Source organism: Oreochromis niloticus, linkage group LG9 (assembly GCF_001858045.2).
Source record: "Oreochromis niloticus isolate F11D_XX linkage group LG9, O_niloticus_UMD_NMBU, whole genome shotgun sequence".
NCBI classification, from domain to species: domain Eukaryota; kingdom Metazoa; phylum Chordata; class Actinopteri; order Cichliformes; family Cichlidae; genus Oreochromis; species Oreochromis niloticus.
Genome location: NC_031974.2, coordinates 30,057,590 through 30,075,366, shown reverse-complemented (window position 1 = coordinate 30,075,366; position 17,777 = coordinate 30,057,590). Strand labels below are relative to the sequence as shown.

At 41.3% G+C, this 17,777-nt stretch overlaps 1 protein-coding gene across 6 annotated transcripts in view; it reads left to right on the top strand.

The window, feature by feature from the left end:
- The window catches only part of LOC100706669 (solute carrier family 12 member 7), a 73,071-nt gene extending 57,593 nt beyond the window's left edge, over positions 1-15,478 (top strand). For 3 of the 6 annotated variants that reach the window (XM_005471615.3, XM_005471618.4, XM_005471620.4), the window contains exons 18-26: positions 129-324; positions 1,838-2,007; positions 2,219-2,350; positions 2,568-2,675; positions 3,287-3,403; positions 8,173-8,348; positions 9,125-9,139; positions 9,845-9,978; positions 12,595-15,478. In XM_005471615.3, the coding sequence (XP_005471672.2) occupies positions 129-324; positions 1,838-2,007; positions 2,219-2,350; positions 2,568-2,675; positions 3,287-3,403; positions 8,173-8,348; positions 9,125-9,139; positions 9,845-9,978; positions 12,595-12,686 (1,140 nt within the window). In that variant the 3' untranslated portion in view covers positions 12,687-15,478. The remainder of the gene's footprint in view (positions 1-128; positions 325-1,837; positions 2,008-2,218; positions 2,351-2,567; positions 2,676-3,286; positions 3,404-8,172; positions 8,349-9,124; positions 9,140-9,844; positions 9,979-12,594) is intronic. The other 3 variants (XM_005471617.4, XM_005471616.3, XM_005471619.3) reach the window with 3 other exon arrangements.
- Positions 15,479-17,777: the final 2,299 nt, after the last annotated feature.

The following is a 17,777-nucleotide window of genomic DNA, read 5'->3' as shown; positions in this document are numbered from 1 at the left end:
GCCATATCTTCTCTGGAAAAAACACATTTTGTCTTTTCAGTTGGTGCGGCTCTAGTAGTGAATCAGTTTTAGTCTCTTTTATGATTAACAATGAAATCCCCGTCCTCTTTTTCTCTCTCTCTCAACAGAACATCAAGGCTGCCATGTCTGCAGAGCGTACCAAAGGATTCTGTCATGTTGTAGTGTCTTCCAACCTTAGAGATGGTGTCTCACACCTCATCCAGTCTGCAGGCTTGGGAGGCATGAAGCACAACACAGTCCTAATGGCCTGGCCTGGAGCCTGGAAACAGTCCAATGACCCACAGTCATGGAGGAATTTCATAGGTATCGTGCAGTAGAATTGAAAAAATAGGCACACATGCACAGTGTAGATAAAGATAAGACATCGTATGTGACATTTTCTGAACTGCCTGTGAAATAATCTATCAAGATGGCAGTGACTTAATGCAACACAGTAGGGCTGGGCGATATGGCCTAAAATCAATATCACGATAAATTGAGCAGTTAACCTCGATAACGATAAATGGACGATAACCACCCCAAGTGCCAAAAAAACAAACGTTGAAACAAACGAATCACATGGTTGTGCTGCAGGTGGTGGAAGAGGTTGGTTGTGTTACCTTGACTTGACGCAACAGTCTTTTTGCAGAGTTTACATTTAACAATTTTTTGATCAATATCATCCTTGTTGAATCCAAAATGTTGCCAAACGATTGATGATGCATTTTTTTTGTTAACAAGCGTCTCCTCTTCCTCCTCCACCAGCTCTACCTCCGTCGCTGCTGCTTCAACATTTAAATCGTCCTCCATTTGTTCACCCGTGTCTCGTCTTGTTACAGGTAGCAGTGTTGCCAACTCCTCAGTAAGGAAAATCGCTATTGGCTGTCCTAAAAGTCGCCAGAAGTCGCTAAATGACATCATCGCCTAATTTGCATAATTGGTCATGCTAATATAATTGTAACCTACGTTGTTGGAGAGAGAAATAACATTGTGGAAGAGACATAAAGTGAGTAAAAAACGTCCTAAATGCATTTAGAATTTATTTAGAACTACAAATTAAATTTATTTTAGCAATTATTGTTTTTTTTAAAGTCAGAATTCCAACCCTGCTTGGACCGGCAAAAAAGACCCGAAATAGGCACTCTGGTGGAGTTACTTTGTGTGTGTGTGTGTGTGTGTTTATAAGTAGTTTTAAACCTCGTGATCCACAAAACAGCATAACAGTAAAAGAAGAACTGACTGCGTTACAGTCAGTGCGGGAGCAGCGGCTTCGCTCATGCGCGATTCATTTGCAGTTCGGACGCATAGGTGTGAACATCTCCTGCCCTGATAGCAGCTGGGGGAGGACTATCCTCCGCCTGTGAGCGCTTTGGTACGGGCGAGGTGCCCACGGCAGCACCCGCTGCTTGTTGAGAGTAAAAGCGATACCCACTTTCACGTCAAAAAGTCGTCATAAATAAATCTCCAATAACACCAGAAAAAGTCGCCAGATTTGTCGCTAGTCGCTTTTTAGAAAAAAAGTCGCTAAGGGGGTCTGAAAACTCGCTAAATATAGCGACAAAGTCGCTAAGTTGGCAACACTGACAGGTAGTAGAGTCATGTGACTCCACCGCGTCAAGTCTGTAACGTAGCACAGCGTCTTAAAGGGACATGAACATCGCCAACCTGCACATGCCTTTTCTCTTTTTTTTTAAATACCGAATTTACCGACATGGGCAAAATGATGTCGATGAGAGTCATAAATTTCGGTAACGATAAATTTTTGATATATCGCCCAGCCCTACAACACAGTGATTTATCTCTCATAGGTGCACTATCTGTCCTTCTGTTCATCCAGAAACAATCCGGGAGACCACAGCAGCCCATCAGGCCTTACTTGTGGCAAAGAATGTGGACAGTTTCCCCACCAACCAGGACCGTCTAGGAGAGGGCACAATTGATGTGTGGTGGGTGGTTCACGATGGAGGCTTGCTGATGCTGCTGCCCTTCCTGCTTCGACAGCACAAGGTTGGTCGGGCTAGTTTGGATTGTGTTTATTCCTGAAACCATCTTAAGCTCAGCATTTTCTTCTATTTCTTATTCCTTTCTTCATATAAACACCCAGAGCCTTTATTTCACACCCATCTCTCCCGCCTGACATTCTTCTCTCCCTCATCCATCCTGTTTACCGTCCTGTTTCTCATCTCTTCCATAATAATGGTGCCTTTCTCCCCTCCAGGTGTGGAGGAAGTGTAAGATGCGCATCTTTACTGTCGCTCAGATGGATGACAACAGCATCCAAATGAAGAAAGATCTCCAGATGTTCCTTTATCACCTGCGACTGGATGCAGAGGTGGAAGTTGTGGAGATGGTGAGATTTGAGCATCAGCCAAGGATAGCCCTGAATGGTATTCATGTCTAAGTGCAACGGGAATCAGGATGGTTGTTGAAGTTTTTCAACAATTCAGTGCCTACTTTTGTTTCTTAATGCGATTAATGTTGTGAGGAGTTTGTTGGAGGACCCATGTTGGCATCGTCCCTGAAAAGTAATGTGGCTGCTTTAATGCCCGTGTTTATCCCCTTTGCAGCATGACAATGACATCTCAGCCTTCACCTATGAGAAGACACTGATGATGGAGCAGAGGTCTCAGATGCTGAAACAGATGCACCTTTCCAGGACTGAGAGGGAGAGAGAGGTAAAGAAGAATTGAAAACAAACTTGCACTTGGTCTGTTTGCTGCTGTTCAACAAATGTGGATGAATTTTTTTACACGAGGAATAAGAGCTCAATTAAATCCATTTATTCCTAGTGTATGCATTTTTAATACATTGCATGTGTATGTGTACATGCAAAATGATCAGAATCAATCAGAATCAGAATCAGAATACTTTATTGATCCCTAGGGGAAATTATTTTTCGTTACAGTGCTCCATTATAAACAAACATTAACAAAGACAGACAATACACTAACTAAGAATAGCACAATATATACAGGCATATATATACATAAAAGTCACTTATTAATAAATAGCTGAAAAGAACATGTGCAAGGGTGTAGCTGTTGCAGTAAACAGTGTGTTAAGTGTTAAGTGAATGAGTTGTACACGCAACAATAGCACACACAACAGTCCATTTACTGACTCATCCAGATAGTATTTAAAAAACAACTAAGAGGTCATTCACATAAATAACAGTCTACGTCTATGACACTGAAGTCACTCATGGCCCAACATCAAGCTAAATGCCTGCTGGCCCCTTTTCCTGTTCATCTGCCACTGCCTTTCTGGGCCTTGCCGCACCGTTCAGATTCAGAGTATCACTGACGAATCGCGTAGCTCAATCCGGAGGAAGAACCAGGGCCCTGCCGAGAACGCGAGCCTCAGCCGGCAGTCCTCAACGACGGAGGACGCTCAGGAGGACGAGGTAGCTGATCTTGTCAACCCATTGTTCCCTTACTGGTAACGACAGAGGCCCGTCTTCACAAAGCTCCATCTTTGGCTACAGGTGTTGCTCATCATTTGGCTGCATTATCATCATCACGGTTTAAAATCTGGACATTTTCTGTCTACATTTGCCAGAAAAATATGTGCAAGTGATCAGCGTTGCATTATTACTGAGTTACTGGAATAGTCTGGACATTAGACGTAATGCATACTGTAATAAATAAAGATAGAAAGAGGGAAAGTTGGAGAAAATGTAGTAAGGAAGTAAATAAAATCCCGCAATTCCCATCTTTATGATGAAGACATTGTTCCAAGTTGAGCATTTAACACTCTAATGTTGACTTCTTGATGGAAATGCAGTTTTGTTCTACTTACCAAGCTTGCCTTAAAGCAGATGTCTAATGCACATCTTTAGTGTCATGATCAAAGCTCTACACAAAATTGGTGAGCAGTGTTCTCTGGATAACCCTTTGTGATTTTAACCTTCCAGTCTGGGTTTATCCTTAGCATCAGCTCATGGCTTATTTTAGGGTACTAGAGTGATAAATAACGATGTTATGTCACAGTCTTTGCTGCCAGTTCACCAGTTCTGTCTGGCCAAAACCAGCAGTAAGACATACAAATGCAATCTTCTGCTTTGCCGACAACTACAAACCTACTGTTACTGGTAATAAGCCAACTGATGTTTGAGTAGCTTCTTTCAGCCCCCCCCCCTTTTATCCACAAGGGGTAACCATGGCAACACCGTATACTTAATTTGGCAGATTTTTATTTATCATTTTCTTTTGTCTTTTAAATGCCGGATAACCTCTGTGATGCAACCCCCATGGGATTTGTGTCTCCTACCAATCAGAATTTTTTTGCATGTTTGATGTTCTTCAGTCTAAAAATTGCTTATAACCTTTTTTTAAATTTATGACTGTCCAGCAAAAGTAGATGCTTTATGATACCAGAACATCTGATCATTAAAGCCACCAGTCCAGATTAGCCCAACAGTAATGCTACCTGCTACTGTGTAGTCAACAAGAGCTGCTTTGTGAATACCAGCCCGTTGCATCCTGAAACTGCTGCCTGGCCCATTACCTCCATCACCCCACCTCATCCTCACTCCCTGGCAAGAGTGGGCAGTATTGTCTGAGAAAACTGAAGAGAGTAAATAACATGTCACGTTACTAATACCATCAGACTCATGTGTTTACAGCTGAACAGTTTGATTCTCACATTGTTATGCAATTTTATTTTATTTTTTTTGGGGGGGTGCTGTTTATCTACTATCTTTGTAAATGACAATACTGTCCTCTCTCTGCTGCATTCTAACCATAGTCAGCACCTACACATCATCCCTCCCTCCACCCTCCTACCATTCGTTCTTTCCCACCATATCTGTCTGGTTTTAGGACTGCAAGTAGTATCAGGTTAAAAAATACTATACTGCAGAAAACAAAAATATTTGTGTTAGACTGATTTATTTGCAGCACCTTCAGTGAATAAAACAATCCTACCTTTAATAAATCTGCTGTGTTATTAGCCTACTGAAGTACCAGAGAACACTTTGTTTTTTTTAAGATAAACTAAGCATCAGTCAAATGTAAACTGGTACCAGTGAACAAAGAGAACTCAGTTCACAGCTTTACAGCAGATAATGTATTCTCCTTCTCTGTCAGTGGCATTAGTTCAGATGTAACTGCTGATATTGAACAGTAGTGAACCCTATTGTTGTCAAATCCAACGAAACTCAATGGTATTTAATGTAATAATCACGTATGATGTGCTCCACTCTGCCGTGGGACATATCATGCTGTGCACCATTTCTGTGCTATCCACACACCTAAAGTTTGCAAAGCATGTGTTAACATTTAGACACCTTTTATCACCTTTTAGTTGGCACAATACGTTACTGTAACCGCTACCTCCACACATAAATGTTTCAGTTGTTGGGACCATCACGTCCACCACATGTGGTGTTGTAAAGGTTTGTATTTCTGTCTTTATTCAATCTTCTCTTTTAAATGTCATCACTCCCATCACCCTCAGCTAGCCTATTGTTTTCAGTCCTGTCATACCATTGATACTCTGTCAGCAAATCCCCAGACAGGGCTGCAAGTTCCAAAAGGGATACTTGTGCACAAGCAAAAGGTTCAGCATCCTGAAAGATTAGTCCAACTGGTATGAAAAAAACTGAAATTGCAGATGACTGTATTTGAAAACTTAAGCACACCCGAACAACAGGGGAAATTAACAGTAAAAGGAATGCATCATTGATTGAACTAAATGGCAAAAGAAAACTGTTGAAATAGCTAGATGTAAAATGATTGCTAAGAGTATACAGTCTTAGCTTTTTTGTTAAATTGTTAGGAGTGTGGAAAAAGTAATAAACTGTTATCTTAATATTTTGGCTAAATGGCTAGCTAGCAAGCCAAACCTGTAAATACAAAAAAAAAAAACGTTTTTTCCTCTTTATTTATTATTTATAGAATTTTTACATATAGTTTGATATATCAAGCCCAGTAAAACAAGTGATTAGAATAGAATAATCCTTTAATTGTCCCACAAGGGGAAATTTGGTTGTAATAGCAGCCAGAAGACACATATACAACAAACAGGACACAGAACAGAAACATACACAATTTTTTTTCTTACATATTTACATCAAGGACAATGGTTACTATAAACAGAGTACTGTACAGTTATTAAATTAAATAAAATTAACTACAGATAAGAGGCAAACCCAGGTTGTAGTGCGAATCGGTTGATTAAATTATTGCAGTTACAGCACAGATGTAAACATCTATGATTGTTGGGAGCAGTTTTGATTGTACAGTCTGACAGCTGCAGGGAGGAAGGACCTGCGGAAACGCTCCTTCATGCATCTATGATGTAGCAGTCTGTCACTGAAGGAGCTCTGCAGTTCAGCAACATTTACATGCATGGGGTGGGAGACTCTGTCCATCAGAGATGTTATTTTGGCCAGAGTCCTTCTGTCTCCCACCACCTGCACTAGGTCCAGGGTGCATCCCAGAACAGAGCTGGCCTTCCTGATGAGTTTATCCAACCTCTTCCTATCAGCTGCCGATAAACTGCTGCTCCAACATACAACACTGTAAAAACCAACGGATGCCACCTAGGGCCTAGGGCTGGGCGATATATCGAGTTTTTAAAAAAAAAAAAAAATCGATATATTTTTATACGAGATATAAGATGTGACAATATCCTTTATATCAATATAGTCTGTGTTACGTTATAATTATAGTTGTGGAGCCACAAGTTTGCCTCTCTTTCGTCCACTTTTGTCTTTACGCAACGTTACTCGACCTCGCCTCTCTCCTTCACTGAACACAACTCCCCCTCCTCCCCCATCGTTTCACCTGCAGGCAGCGACAAGATGGACACAGCAAATCTCCGTTAACGAGTTACTGCGCATTGCCCCGTGCGTGGGGTTGGACGGCGTCAACGTGTTAACGAGCTAACCACGCTAACGCCATGCAGCCCAGAGGGGCTGCACAGCCTAAAATCCTTTCATTCTCTCAAAAGTTGACTGCGCGCCTTTTGTATGAATTCTGGTTGTGCTTGATGACCGCGAACCGATTTTATGTGGTACACAGCGCACAGCAATCTGTCAAAAAATGTTTTAGTACGACTTTGGTAAGCTACGGAGCTCCACCGCTTGATGGATTGTCGGAGCATTACAGCTACCGAGGAGCCTCGCGGAGTAATACGTACTGTGCTTCAACGTAATATTACCGTATTGTGTGTGTATAAGGACCATAAATGGCACCTGTTAAGAGACGTGGTTATGCAGCTGATTTCAAACTCCAGGCTGTCAGTTACGCAGTAGAAGTTGGGAACAGAGCAGCTGTGAAATCTGTCTATGTTATTATGCTCAGCGTCTTTTAGTTTACATTTTGACTGCACAATTGTGAGCTCTTTGTTATGCACAAAAACAACATAGTTTTCTTTTATTTATGGATCATTAGTATTTAATAAATGCTCATAATTTATTTTTGAGTAGTTTTTTTCATGTACATCTATGCTGTATGTTAATAAAAGTGCCTGTGTGACATCTGGGACACAGCTTTGACTAAGAACTCTCTTTTTGTTCTTACTTTATGGCTTTAAAAAAATATCGAGATATATATCTTATATCGCCATCCAGCTAAAAAATATCGAGATATGAATTTTGGGTCATATCGCCCAGCCCTAATGCCACCACAGAGTCATAGAAGGTCTTTAAAAGCGCTCCCTGTACTCCAAATGGCGGCTGAGGTCATTTGGAGTACAGATTAGATGTTTTATCAAATGATTAGGTCATTAGCAGCCCTCTGGAGAACTTCAAGACATGTTGACGAGGTAATTTTGCCATTTAAATCAGCTGTGTTGACCCAGGATGATATCTAAAACCTGCAGACGCCAGCATTGAGGCCTGGAGTTCCCCCACACCGGCGTATGGTTACACCACAACTGTTCACTAAGTACAATTATCTAAAACTGGTCACTGAATATATAATGAAAAAAGTAGCTGTAAGCGCAACTTATAAGCTGAAAGTAGTTCAGATCTGTTATAAAGTGAGTTCACATTAGAGGTGTTGTTGATGAGAAAAGTCCATCTGACAGGCCTTTGAGGGTATGTTGGATGAGTTCCCATTTCCTTTACTCTTTTGTTTCCTTTCTTCTTGGTAACTTCTCTTGGTAATAATCATATCCACTAATCTTCTGCTCTTGTCCTCATCCTACTCTCTGCATCATCTCCAGGCCCAGCTCATCCACGACAGAAACACGGCATCTCACGCCACAATAAACGATAAGGTTGATGCTGAACCCGAACAGGTTCACATGACCTGGACCAAGGACAAGCTCCTCACAGAGCGTAACCGTAACCGCGAGTGCAATGCCAACGTTGCTGTACGTGACCTGTTTAACATGAAGCCGTAAGTACTTGAATGCCTGAACAATATTTAATAAAAAAAATAACAAAATTTATGTGTATTTGTAGCTAGATTTAAAAAGAAGGAGAAAATGTTTGGATTTTAAGATAAAAAAAAGTTTATGTTAGTAAAATACACTAAAGTGACATGGTGTTACTGCATGTGCCTTGTGAGGGACGTTTGCACCATTTTGAATCATTTTTCTCAAACTTAATATCTCATGAAAGTTCATTTCAGAGGGACCGGAAGCTCACCCAGTACTGACATTAGTTCAGGATGGTGCCAAACCTCAGAGAAGGAGCATGAGTAGGAGTAGTGTTAGTACCAACCCTAAGAGGGTGAAATGGGACAACTGTGCATGGCGTGTGCATTCAGGCTGTATTTGGTGTGTGTGCGTGTGTGTGCACTTTCAGCCATTTCAGCTGTAATGTATGGCCAATCTGCGTGCACACTTAATAGACTAACACCTTCTCTTCCCATACTGTCCACACTGTCAATGGACTCCATCAAGAACGCCCCAGTCCACTTCCATTGGCTCATAAAGTTAAAACCCAAAACTCCCAAGTCTTGCAGGACGGGAAGAACTTTTCAGATTCCCTCACCGTACACATCAAAGAGCTCCATGTCACTTTCTGGGGTTTACTCGAGTCACCTTCGGGTGTCACTGCGAGTCGTTTGGGACAGTTGGAAGCATGCAGTGTGGTGGGGAGAGCTGCAGAGCTGATGTAGAAGCATCTAAGCTGGTTTCTGTTGTTTTGTCCCATTTTTCCTCCTTCTAGAGAGTGGGAGAGTCTGTAAGTCGCATTCTCTTTGCCCTAGGCCCTGTGTGTTCTGCTGCTGTGGTGACTGTGTGCTCCAGCTCATGTGCTCGTACCTCCGTGTATATCTGTGGTGTCCTTGTTTGCATGCCCTAATGTGCACCGACTTCATCTTCCTGCTTCAAACAGCATGTTGGTGGCTAAAGCCTCTGCTGGGTTATATTGCATTTACAGCTTATAACACAAGAATTTATGCTTTCCATTGACTGTTTTTAAAAAATAGTCAAACAGAAAACATTCATTCAGAACGTCATTAAACTAAAAGTGTGTATTTATAGTTGAATGGAAAGCATGGATTGGGAATCCTGTGACATCGCCTTGTAATTTGGCTTTTGGCAGTTGACGTATATCATCTCGCAAAGGTGAAGATGAAGAGGCAGCATTTAAGGAGACAGCCGATTCTTTACACACTAAAGACATTATATTTCGGCCTAATCTTAAATTAAGTGTTGACATGATTCAGATTCATCTGTCTTTCTCAAAATGCTGCCTCTACACATTATGTGAAATTCTTAATGCTTGTGCCGAGCATCGTTTCTCGTGTGTGTTTGAAGCTAATGTCAAATGTGCTGAGTTACTGCGTAAAACGTTGCTGACGGCTGTTGTCATTTAGTGACATTGTGGTCATTAATGTTTTCTTCATTGTGGCTTCTCTCACTGTGGATGCTCTTGTCAAACTAGGAACCAGACGAACGTTCGTCGCATGCACACTGCTGTCAAGCTGAACGAGGTGGTGGTCAACAAGTCACAGGGAGCTCATCTGGTTCTGCTTAACATGCCTGGACCACCGAGAAACAGAGGCGGAGATGAAAACTGTATCCTTCAAATGGTTGTTTTTATGTTACGACTGTATTAGGAAAAGGTCGTGATCGCAAGGAAGTGTTTCTGTTATTTAATCCATCTATTGATTGTACTTTAGAAAGAAGTGGTTCCCTCTTTTTTAAATTACTGCAGTACTGAGTATTTGTACGTTGCGAAATAGTTTGGTCTAAACACAACAGTAGCATGTTTGTAGCCACAATGTTGGGTTTTTTGAACCAGAAATGACTACAGTGGCTTGCAAAAATATTCGGCCCCCTTGAACTTTTCCACATTTTGTCACATTACAGCCACAAACATGAATCAATTTTATTGGAATTCCACGTGAAAGACCAATACAAAGTGGTGTACACATGAGAAGTGGAACGAAAATCATACATGATTCCAAACATTTTTTACAAATAAATAACTGAAAAGTGGGGTATTCAGCCCCCTGAGTCAATACTTTGTAGAACCACCTTTTGCTGCAATTGTAGCTGCCAGTCTTTTAAGGTATGTCTCTACCAGCTTTGCAGATCTAGAGACTGAAATCGTTGCCCATTCTTCTTTGCAAAACAGCTCCAGCTCAGTCAGATTAGATGGACAGCGTTTGTGAACAGCAGTTTTCAGATCTTGTCACAGATTCTCGATTGGATTTAGATCTGGACTTTGACTGGGCCATTCTAACACATGGATATGTTTTGTTTTAAACCATTCCATTGTTGCCCTGGCTTTATGTTTAGAGTCGTTGTCCTGCTGGAAGGTGAACCTCCGCCCCAGTCTCAAGTCTTTTGCAGACTCCAAGAGGTTTTCTTCCAAGATTGCCCTGTATTTGGCTCCATCCATCTTCCCATCAACTCTGACCAGCTTCCCTGTCCTTGCTGAAGAGAAGCACCCCCAGAGCATGATGCTGCCACCACCATATTTGACAGTGGGGATGGTGTGTTCAGAGTGATGTGCAGTGTTAGTTTTCTGCCACACATAGCGTTTTGCATTTTGGCCAAAAAGTTCCATTTTGGTCTCATCTGACCAGAGCACCTTCTTCCACATGTTTGCTGTGTCCCCCACATGGCTTGTGGCAAACTGCAAACGGGACTTCTTATGGTTTTCTGTTAACAATGGCTTTCTTCTTGCCACTCTTCCATAAAGGCCAACTTTGTGCAGTGCACCACTAATAGTTGTCCTATGGACAGATTCCCCCACCTGAGCTGTAGATCTCTGCAGCTCGTCCAGAGTCACCATGGGCCTCTTGGCTGCATTTCTGATCAGCGCTCTCCTTGTTCGGCCTGTGAGTTTAGGTGGACGGCCTTGTCTTGGTAGGTTTACAGTTGTGCCATACTCCTTCCATTTCTGAATGATGGCTTGAACAGTGCTCCGTGGGATGTTCAAGGCTTGGGAAATCTTTTTGTAGCCTAAGCCTGCTTTAAATTTCTCAATAACTTTATCCCTGACCTGTCTGGTGTGTTCTTTGGACTTCATGGTGTTGTTGCTCCCAATATTCTCTTAGACAACCTGTGAGGCCGTCACAGGGCAGTTGTGGAGCTGTTTTGCAAAGAAGAATGGGCAAGGATTTCAGTCTCTAGATGTGCAAAGCTGGTAGAGACATACCCTAAAAGACTGGCAGCTGTAATTGCAGCAAAAGGTGGTTCTACAAAGTATTGACTCAGGGGGCTGAATAATTACGCACACCCCACTTTTCAGTTATTTATTTGTAAAAAATGTTTGGAATCATGTATGATTTTCGTTCCACTTCTCACATGTACACCACTTTGTATTGGTCTTTCACGTGGAATTCCAATAAAATTGATTCATGTTTGTGGCTGTAATGCGACAAAATGTGGAAAAGTTCAAGGCGGCCAAATACTTTTGCAAGCCACTGTATATATGTACCCACGTAAGTGCTAATTAGGGTTATGTAATACACGGAGTTGCCGCTTGCCACACACCCTACTGTGGAGTGGTCAGCTGACAGACACAGGCAGAGAACACAAGCTGCTGAGGAAGTGGATATTTAAGCTAACATATATTTCATTTATGCCAAAGCGGGACAATTCATTTGTGATAACAGTTAAAAATGAAATTAAACACAACAAACATGCCAATAGCTCAAAACAGTTGAATTGTATGCGGCTCAATATCCTAATAGAATAAAAGCACAATAACTATAAATACAAATATTTAATAATGTAAATATACATTAGTCACTGCAGGGCAATAGAGTGGGTTGGTGTGTGCTAAGGTTTGTGTCAGTGCAGGGTCTAAACAGCTGGGCATAAAACATGTGCCGTGTCTGTGTTTGTCCATCATAGATAATCCCGACCCACCCCCCGTGTCACTTCCTACAGAGCCAGCTGAGCTCTCTTCATACATGTTTCTCCTCCTCGGGAGTTGGTGGACATCTATCCAGAAACCAAAGTTGTAAATAGTACATATAGTTTTCTTAGAAATTGCTGGATTAGTAGATAATGTTTTTATATCAACTGAAGGCGATGTCATGGTAGTCTGCTCCTCTCACGTGGTGAAAAGCATCACACTGGCCAATGATCGCGCATTCATTGGACATTCATTGGGAGGTGGGGTGTGACACCTGGTGTGCCTGTGTGTGTGCTTAACCTTGACTGCTGTTCTCTCAGACATGGAGTTCCTGGAGGTGCTCCTCGAGGGTCTGAACCGGGTCCTCCTGGTTCGAGGTGGTGGCCGTGAAGTCATCACCATCTACTCCTAAAATTATCCCCAAAACTTTCATGGCCTACCCTGCACCCCAACACTGGCACATCGCCATGGAAACCGCGCAGTGGAATTTTCTGAGAAAGAAACCTAATTTTGGTTTTTAATGAAGGGCAGGGGTTGTTGGCAGGCGGGACCACTTTATGACTGACAGTTGACCTGAAAGACGTCAGGATGAAGGAAATTGTGGGCGCCGAATAAGTTGAGCACAGCGTGCGTCCAGCTGGACCAGAGAACCCTTGCGCACAGAAGATAGAGCATAGAGACACTTTATATCTTTCATTTATGTCTGACAACCTTGTTGTGTTCTGTTACATTTTCACACTCTTTGTCCTCTTTGTGTCGATGTCGTCAAGTTTATGGCACTCACTGTGCGGAGAAGTGAATGTGTTGATATGAGCTTTATAGTCTTTGTTTTGTTTTGCTGGACCTGAGAAAAACATGCATAGAGATTAATGGATTTAAGTTAAGATGCACAAAGTGCAAAAATGACCCTTTTGCTGTTTTCAAAGCTCCATGTGGGGTGATGTTTTCATTGAAATGTTGTCAGTCTGTTGAGAAGCTGCTGAACCGTTCTGTTTTAGACTGGAGAGCTTTGACGTTGCTGAAGGGTGGAGGGGTGGAGTCATGTCTGCAGCTGAATGAGTTGATGGAAGGACCAGTTGGAAGGATGCTGAACAAGCGTCTTATCCCAGTTTAGTGAGTGGAAGCCTTTCAGATCTTGGGTTCTGCATTTTTGATTTCCTACCCTTAAACTGTAGCTTTTATTTTAATAGGGAAAAAGCCATAGCTAGAAGCATGAATGTGTACATTTATGGTGTCTAGAGAAACAACTGGTTGGGAACACGAAATATGTTGGGGGGTTTTTAAGAGCTGTATGACGATAGCTTAATAAATAATTAGATTGGTTTGTAGGTTTTTGCACAGTTAATCTATATTTTAGCCTCTCAATTGTTTGATTTTAGCAACGCATACATTTAAGATGTAAAAGCAAAAATTGACACGTGAATTAGTGTATTGTCCCCCCGTACTGACAGTTGCAGCACTGCTGACTTTGCACTACCAGTTTTCAGTCTTCATTCATTGTGTACTTTCCATTTGGTAACTCTAATATATTCCTAACAGGAGATACAAGGATGCAGACCACTTCATGCTGTTTAATACCCATGTTTCAATGTTGATCGTAGAACATTTTACCGATTTAAAATCTTCAAGGCTTTAAGTTTCAGACTGAGTAGATTTCGGGGGGGGGGGGTAAAAAGTAAAAAGTGCCAAAATGACTTTAAAAGAAACTGTGGAAGTATTTTGACTGCAGCTGGGACATGACCTACTGTAGCTGATGTTTCTGGCCATCTTTAATCTTTAGAAACAAGCATGAAGGTTTGTTTTTTTTTATAATGCAGGTCCCTCATTTCTGCCAGGAATGAAGAAATGAATATGATGAAACTAGTGGTGCGCTATCAAGGGCATTTCAAGAGTAAGAAGGAAAAAAGGATCCCGGTCCTTCCTCACATGTACCTCCACAGTTTCTTTTCAAAATTAGCCGCCGCAGTATTCTGTAAAGCAGAAAGTTCCCTTTTCCTCCCACTGCCCTGCAGGGAAAAACTGGAACTTTTGATTGTCGCTTGTGTGTTTTTGTTGAGTTCTGTTCAGTTGTTAATGTATCATATGCCTGTGTTACTCTATAAATACGGTCAAATATGGTCTTTGTAGTGTTTGTTACATTATTGCTGATCTTCTGTTACTTTTACCTGTTAATTCGAGACAAGTTTTACGAGACAAGGCAGAGGGGAGGAAGTTATTTGTTTTAGATTTGTTTTTTTTAATTGTTTGCATTTTGTTTTAACCCACCAGAAACACTTTACGCTCATCACACAGGGCAGTTAGTTACAGTGGCACCCTGGACGGAAAGCGTTAAGAAGAAGGGGTGAAGCCACGGGAGTGACAGGAGCAAATGACTTCTGCTGCACGTTACATGAAGTAATGTCACTGTTTCACTTACTTTTCAGTTTTAGGCGCCAAAGATGAATGACAAGACAAGTAACCATCAACTGTCGAGTTTTAGGAAGTCTGAATGGCTGAAAATTGTAAAGATAAATTATTGAAGAAGTTCTTTTTTTGTTGTTGTTTAATCTGGTTACTGAGCTGAGTACCAGTAGCTTAGCATAAAGAAAACAGTCAACCCTTAAACAAAAGATGCTATATAATAATAAGAAAGTTTCCATCAGGGGCATGTGCCTGTGTGTTACACAGCTCTGTTTTGAGGTGACTGCAGAATGTTATCTACCTCAAGCTGTCGCTGAGGCTTGGTTGAATCCAGTCCAAATGAAGCTGTTTGACAAATGTTAGGCGAAGATCTGAGATAGAGTAAAAGAGCTCTGGCTTTGTGAGACAATGAGCAGAATAATAGGCACGTGTAAGCGTGTTTGTACTGTACAGCTGTCTTTCTGTGGACCAGTCTTTAGACTTACCAGAGTGAGAACACCTTTCACCCCTCTTTAAAGGGGTGTTTGAGGGTTAAAACTTGGGATTAGACACAGAGCAGTGATATGTATTATGTAGGACCAGGGAGTGACACATTTAACTTATTGTCCTTGCAAAGATAGTAATGCAAAAGTGTGTATCTTCCTGATATGGGGCTGTGTGTGTTTCTGCTGTTTTCCGGCTCCGCTGGCAGGCCTCACAGACTGGAACAGGATTTTGCATGTGGGTGCACGTATAGAGGAAGGTAGCCCTGTAAATTGTATTTGTGCCTCTCTAAATAATAATTAAAAGTGCTGAAACAAACCAGAACTAAAGTTGCCTGCTTATTTATTCTGATCCTCTTATTCAGCAAGCATGTTCATTTTCCCTACAGTTAAAGGAGCAGCACGTATAAATTGTGTTCCAACCTTTGCTTATTTCCTTTTCAGCAGATGAAAATGAGCAAATACACTAAAAATGTTGAAATCACAGCCTCTGGTTTCACACAGGATTCAAACCCCACTCTCATCTAAAAGTGTTCTGCCTATGCTATCATACTGCTGTGGTGTGTACTGCCCATTTTCAGGGGTTAAAGTGGAAGCTGGCAGATCAGAGAACCCTAAACTGTAAAAAATAAGTCACCTCTCACATCGATCTGCCACTGAGCTTCAGTCGAGTTTCTGTGTGGCTGTGATCCAGCCTTCTCAAGCATATTAGCAAAATGCATACTGCATGAGATACCTTTCCACCCCCCACCTAGTATAAAGGTTCGATTTGGTGCATGGGGTAAGTTATCATAAATGAACTTTTTACTTGCAGGCACTAGTAAAACAGGCAGTGTGCTAAACTACAGACAAAAAGTATGTGTTAAGAAATAGCTATTGAGCTGTTTGAACCACTCTGAATTTACCTGACATTAAAAAAATGATAGGCCAAGGTCTCAGTAGCAGTGAACTCACTTGTGCTGGATGGTAAACTTATTGTTTTACTCAGAAATGTAGACTGTGTGCAGCTTGTTGGGAGCAGTAAGCAGGAGTTTGTTGATTTGCAAACCTGAATATGGTTCAGGAAACTGTGCAGTAAATGTGCAGGACAGTGGTCGCATTGGTCTGCTCCCACAAGAGGGCAGCCTTGCCTTCTCTTCAAACTGGCTCCATGCGATAGATGCTGTATATGAGTGATATCAGAACCAAATTCAAAACCCCAGAGCGTGGGAGCATCTTTATACCACATGATGTCAGCTCTAAACACAAGTCAACAGTGTGATTTGTTTTTACTAGCCTCCTGTCCATCCACATCATGTCCAGCAGCAGCAGCAGGATGTCAGGTATACCAGTGCCTCTGCCGTGGGAGGTTGATTGATTGATTGATTGATTGATTGAATCTTTATTTTGAACATGTTCAAAAAGTACAACAACATAGAATTAAAAAGAGACAAATAAACAAAGCAAAACAAAAGGAAAACGAGCAACCACAACTACAAATAACTTGTTCAAAAAGGAGCAGGAAGAAGCATAAGCTTATTTAATCCAATCCCTTTTCCACTATCTGGTAATCAATAGACTACAGAAATACCTCCTTGCAATTACATTATATGTTACGTGTATTTTATTTATTTTATATATGTATGTGTGTGTGTGTGTGTGTGTGTGTGTATGTATGTATATAAATATATGTATATATATATATATATATATATCATGTATATGTGTATATATTTCTATCTATCCATACATACATATATACACATACACACATGTACACATTTTCAATAACCCCAGTAACACCTCAAATGATACACAACCTACAGATATATATACCCATACCAACATACCCGTGCACCCGCACACACATGAAAATATTGGACAAGAACACCCTATCAAATAGGGCTGGGCGATATGGCCTAAAATCCATATCACGATAAATTGAGCAGTTAACCTCGATAACGATAAATGGACGATAACCACCCCAAGTGCCAAAAAAACAAACGTTGAAACAAACGAATCACATGGTTGTGCTGCAGGTGGTGGAAGAGGTTGGTTGTGTTACCTTGACTTGACGCAACAGTCTTTTTGCAGAGTTTACATTTAACAATTTTTTGATCAATATCATCCTTGTTGAATCCAAAATGTTGCCAAACGATTGATGATGCATTTTTTTTGTTAACAAGCGTCTCCTCTTCCTCCTCCACCAGCTCTACCTCCGTCGCTGCTGCTTCAACATTTAAATCGTCCTCCATTTGTTCACCCGTGTCTCGTCTTGTTACAGGTAGCAGTGTTGCCAACTCCTCAGTAAGGAAAATCGCTATTGGCTGTCCTAAAAGTCGCCAGAAGTCGCTAAATGACATCATCGCCTAATTTGCATAATTGGTCATGCTAATATAATTGTAACCTACGTTGTTGGAGAGAGAAATAACATTGTGGAAGAGACATAAAGTGAGTAAAAAACGTCCTAAATGCATTTAGAATTTATTTAGAACTACAAATTAAATTTATTTTAGCAATTATTGTTTTTTTTAAAGTCAGAATTCCAACCCTGCTTGGACCGGCAAAAAAGACCCGAAATAGGCACTCTGGTGGAGTTACTTTGTGTGTGTGTGTGTTTATAAGTAGTTTTAAACCTCGTG